The sequence below is a fragment of the Cryptotermes secundus genome, unplaced genomic scaffold (assembly GCF_002891405.2).
Source record: "Cryptotermes secundus unplaced genomic scaffold, Csec_1.0 scaffold214, whole genome shotgun sequence".
Classification (NCBI taxonomy): domain Eukaryota; kingdom Metazoa; phylum Arthropoda; class Insecta; order Blattodea; family Kalotermitidae; genus Cryptotermes; species Cryptotermes secundus.
Genome location: NW_019743149.1, coordinates 312,146 through 317,257, shown reverse-complemented (window position 1 = coordinate 317,257; position 5,112 = coordinate 312,146). Strand labels below are relative to the sequence as shown.

At 40.1% G+C, this 5,112-nt stretch overlaps 1 protein-coding gene across 1 annotated transcript in view; it reads left to right on the top strand.

Annotated features, from left to right (window-relative positions):
• The first annotated feature begins 1,157 nt into the window (after positions 1–1,157).
• LOC111873778 (rho-related GTP-binding protein RhoE) overlaps positions 1,158–5,112 on the top strand; it is a 40,426-nt gene continuing 36,471 nt past the window's right edge. The window contains exon 1 of the mRNA XM_023868727.1: positions 1,158–1,327. Coding sequence (XP_023724495.1) covers positions 1,214–1,327 — 114 coding nt within the window. The 5' untranslated portion in view covers positions 1,158–1,213. The remainder of the gene's footprint in view (positions 1,328–5,112) is intronic.

Below are 5,112 nucleotides of genomic sequence, written 5' to 3'. Positions count from 1 at the left end.
GGGTAATTTTAACTATTTGTAATTATTTTAATTAACTGGAACGTGGCTATCTTGGACAAAGTGAAGTTTTGTGTGTTGGTGATTTCTTTTTCTACTATAAATGCCTCTGATGATGGCTCCGTGGTGAGCCGAAACATGTAAGGCAGGTGGTGACGAGGTGGAAAACTTAAAAAAGTGTCACATTTGACGGAAGGAACTTGATTGTTTGTTAATTGGTTAGTGTGACGGACCAGAATGAAAGACCTTAAAAAAAAAGAAAAACTTCATCAGTCACACTGGACGGAATTTTTTTATCTTTTATAATTAAGTGAATATATTTAGTTGGTATTGTGTTAGATGATAAATCAGTAATGTGTAGATGGTGAATTCATTTACCGGGTAAGCTGGAGAGCCATCAGGGGGTTCTGACTGCACAGATCGAGAAACCAGTTAAGACACTGTAAAGCCCGTGGTGAGGCGCGCTGTCCAGTTTCGTTTCTGGGGACACCTGGGCATTCAACAAATGGTAAGCCACGCAAATATACAGTACGACACCCTACACAGTGCGGCTCACGGCTTCCAACACAAATATACACCTATCCTTTCGACAGAATGATGTTGTTCCTAACAAAATAGACACATCTTCACTTATAATCAGGAGAAACAGGTTCGTTTCTCTGCTGGTGCACCATTATGTATTTGTCTTCTGGTGCTTTTTGTCAGCCTTCCAAGTGCTGGAATAGTAAGGATCTTCAAATAGGCCTCAACTGCTTTCTCTCTAGTACACATTCATTTCTCTCTACAGTACCCTTCATACAGCTTGTAAAAATAGCCTATAAATTAAAATATACAGACGCCTATAAACAGAAAGCACAATCTTCATATTACACCACCTGAAAGGTTGGGACATCCTGTTGGGCAAGCGTTCAATTCTGCTAGCGGCATGACACCAGCATGTTCAGAAACATGTGGTTCTGAAACCTTATCACCGGTCAACAATTTGTTGCTGTTGAGTGAAGCGAAGTGAATGTGACCAAATTACCACCTCGCCCGTGAACTCCTTGCTCGAATGGTAACGACGGTAACGACACTTTGCTGTAGCAGATGACCTAAAGATGGCAGCACGGGTTCGCTGCTAGTGTTGACTGTGCCCACAAGGGTGCAACACATGTCACGGATGGAGGCCGAAGAAGGACGCAGTTCTCAGTATTCTGAAGGTTGTACCTTTCCGAAGATGGAGGTGGTGGAGGAGCTGGAGGACGTCGAGTGTAAGGTGGTGCTGGTCGGTGACTCCCGCTGCGGCAAGACGGCCCTTGTGCAGCGCTTCGTGGGCGACAATTTCATCGAGGTAAGGACACGCCCATCAATGTGAGGTTAGGTTCGTTAGAGCTTTTTCTTGTGTACTGAAATCATCTCCCCCTCAGTTTGAAATATAAATCACCCTTTATGCTGAAGACGGACGTCAGAAGTACTACAGCAATTACCAGTAGCTGTGAAATGTGCCATGGTAGGTGACAGTAGTTGTTAACCGAGTGACAGGAAGTTCATCAGCTTTGAATTTGCAGTAGTACATAGTAACATTGATTATGAATCGTAGCAGTTGTCAGATGTGGCATAGCATTCAATAATAGCTATTAAATGTGCCATAGTATATATGAATAATTATGAACTATGCAAAAGCAGATCCCAAGGATTGTGAAATGTACAATTAGTATATACAGATGTCTTTGAAATGTGCCAGAGTTAGTGTCATAAGAAGTATGCCAAAGTAGACATAAGTAGTTATGGAATATGACTGCATGTACCATCGGCTACAAAATTTAACATTTCAGGCGTCAAAAGCCTAGAAATATATCACATTATGCCTTAGTTGTTATGAAGTACACTTTACACCAGCAGCTGTGAGATGTGGGTGTATGCATTGGTAACTATGAACATGCTATTGCAGGTATCAAAAGCTCTGGAATATAGTTATGAACTATGCCAGAGCAGATGCTTATGGTTCTGAAATGTGTATGTGACAATGAAATATGTCACTGCAGGTGCAACAGTATGCACCAGTAGCTGTAAAATCAGCCAAAATAGACACCAGTAGTTGTGAAATGTGATTTTACATATTATTGGCTATGAAATTCATTATTATAATTAAATTACTAATAGCTATGAAATTTGGATTAGTAGGCACTACTGCTTATGAAACAGACCATAGCAAAAGTAAAAAAAAAAAAAAAAAAAAAATAAAGCTTTCCGTATAACAGGCCGTGAAGGCCCATGGGGTTGTGAGATGTTGAGGGTCCCACATTATCTAGACAATCGGCTCAAAGATGGCGGAAAGGTTGTCAGCCTTACGCACCAGTCGCGCTTTACTCCCCAGGAAATTTATTTAATTAATTCCTGGTATTTATTTCTCTTAGAACCTGAGTTGACCCCAGGGCCATAGTGCTGCTGAAGGATTAGGTCAATTGAAAAAATCCAATGACCTCATCGGGACTTGAACCCACGACCTGTAGCATAGTGTCTCAACCAACTATGCTAATAAACCATAGTAAAGTAAAGTAAAGTAAAGCTATCCCTGTAACAGGCCGTGAAGGCCCATGGGGTTGTGAGATGTTGAGGGTCCCACATTATCTAGACAATCGGCTCAAAGATGGCGGAAAGGTTGTCAGCCTTACGCACCAGTCGCGCTTTACTCCCCAGGAAATTTATTTAATTAATTCCTGGTATTTATTTCTCTTAGAACCTGAGTTGACCCCAGGGCCATAGTGCTGCTGAAGGATTAGGTCAATTGAAAAAATCCAATGACCTCATCGGGACTTGAACCCACGACCTGTAGCATAGTGTCTCAACCAACTATGCTAATAAACCATAGTAAAGTAAAGTAAAGTAAAGCTATCCCTGTAACAGGCCGTGAAGGCCCATAGGGTCGTGAGACGAGGGTCCCACATTATCTAGACAATCGGCTCAAAGATGGTGATAAGGTTGTCAGCCTTACACGCTGGCCGCAGACACCAATATCAGTGAACAGAACATTGGTTTTGCAAAATATTGGCTGTGATATGTGCCATTCGGGTTACCAAAAGGTATACATTTTCATTAGGAGGCACAATTGCATGCGAAATAGTGGACTCCAGCAGCTGTGAACTATGGTTTTGCAGACCGTTGGCTATTCTAATTAACAATAGCTATGAAATTTTCGTTAATATATGTCATTGCTCATGAAATGAACCTTAGTAGGCACCAACAGTTATGAAATGTGGTTTACAGGCCTTTGGCAATAAAATATGCTATCCTAGAGTTAACACAGGCTGTTAACGGGAGAAGATAGACATTATCAAGCATTTTGCATGACTCAAATGAGAAATAATGCAATAGTGATCTGTGTGACTAATTCTTGATTAGGTGGTGATAACAAGACAAGATTATTTATAGAAAGGCATATTTGAAATGTTGAAATTCACAGGAGAATATAAGTTGCAACTGGCAACTGCAAAACAAAGGTTTTGGCATTCTAAGATATATCAGTGATATGAGCCAAAGTTTTCTGAATGCTGAAGCAACTGAACAAGTTATACTTTGGATACAATGTAAATGTTTGCTGTCTTAATGGTTCTAACATGGAATTAAGCAGTTTCTGATATGGGTGCACAGTTACAAGAAATCTAGGTGAAAGGGGGAATAACAGGATCGTAAAATAATGGCCCTAACTAGATTGTTGTATGGATCAGAGTGCTATGCCCTAGGAATGTTGAACTGAGACAGTTGAGATGAATTTGCTAAGGGCTCTTGCAGGTTTCAGGACAACATACGATACCAGGAACCAAAGAATCAGACAAATATTAAATATATTTGCTGCAGCCATTGTCTTTGGTACGGGATTTTCTGTGGTGGCTTAATGATGGGTTAGATAGGTAGAATGTTGATTGGTTTCTGACAGGAATTTATATCACTTCTTCTAACATACGACTTGAAGTTAACTGAAGGGGTTTGATGGGTGCTAGTAGGGATTCCCAGGTGGAATAACCCTATGAGCTTTTGGGGAATTGACCCTCCTTAACAGCTGGGTTTGATATGGCTTAGCTCAGGTAGATACATACATACATACATAGCTGTAACTTAGGTGATCAGGAGTTGCGCAAAGTTTCTGGTCCATCTGCACATTAACAACACGGGCAGTATAACTGTGCTGGAGGTTTATTAACAGGGTTACAATTCAAATAGACAAGTTCACTCTTGTAATTACGAAGGAAGCGGCATGTAATTACCACATATTCTATGTAACTTTGTCAGAGATGTATTTGTAAGTTTATGTAACCAACCAGACTAGAACTTCTGTAAATTGAAGTCGAAGTACACTGTTAGCTATTGTCCTAAATGATTATGAATGCTGATAGTTCAGGATTTAGTTGGAGTGGCACTGGGAACTTTGGATTCACAAAGTGGATTTTGCAAAGTGTTTTCAGCCAGCCTGTTCTGAAAAAACTTCCGTCCTTATTTTAAAATTATGGACGTGTCTTTTCAGGTTCTGATGGATTCTTTTGAACAGCTTAGAAGGTTAACAAAGTCTGCATTCTTCAGTCATAAAAGATCAAGTAATTCTAGCCTTAAAAATTCCCTAACTGTTTTCACACATAGGATATATAAGAAACGTGATAACATCTTTTCCGGGAACTCCAACTGAAGAATTTATGCCCTCTGCCAACGTCAGATATTGAATTTTTCTGAGGACCCTACATGTCTTAAAAAATCTCCAATTTTCCATTTAAGTGGAGCCTGCTTCGTGTATTACATCTGGGCGCAACGCTTGTCATAAGGAAGAATGGGATTAACTTCCTGACAAATTTAACTGCTTGCTGTCATAATTTAATTAAATACAAAAACTCTAATGAGATAAAATTAATTAGAACCTCTGATTTGGACTGCTACACATCCTAGACAAAGTGCTTGATTGCGAAATAAATAAGTTCCACCAACGGGGAAGAATGGAAGAAAGAAGATCAGTCAAACGATTTTATCTCTCCTTCGACGCTTATAGTGTGGCCTTCTGATACGTCTTCCCAAGTACACAGAAACTAAATGAAATAAAAAAAGACAACCGTCTTTCTTTTTTTTGTGGGGGGGGGGGGGGGGCTCTTT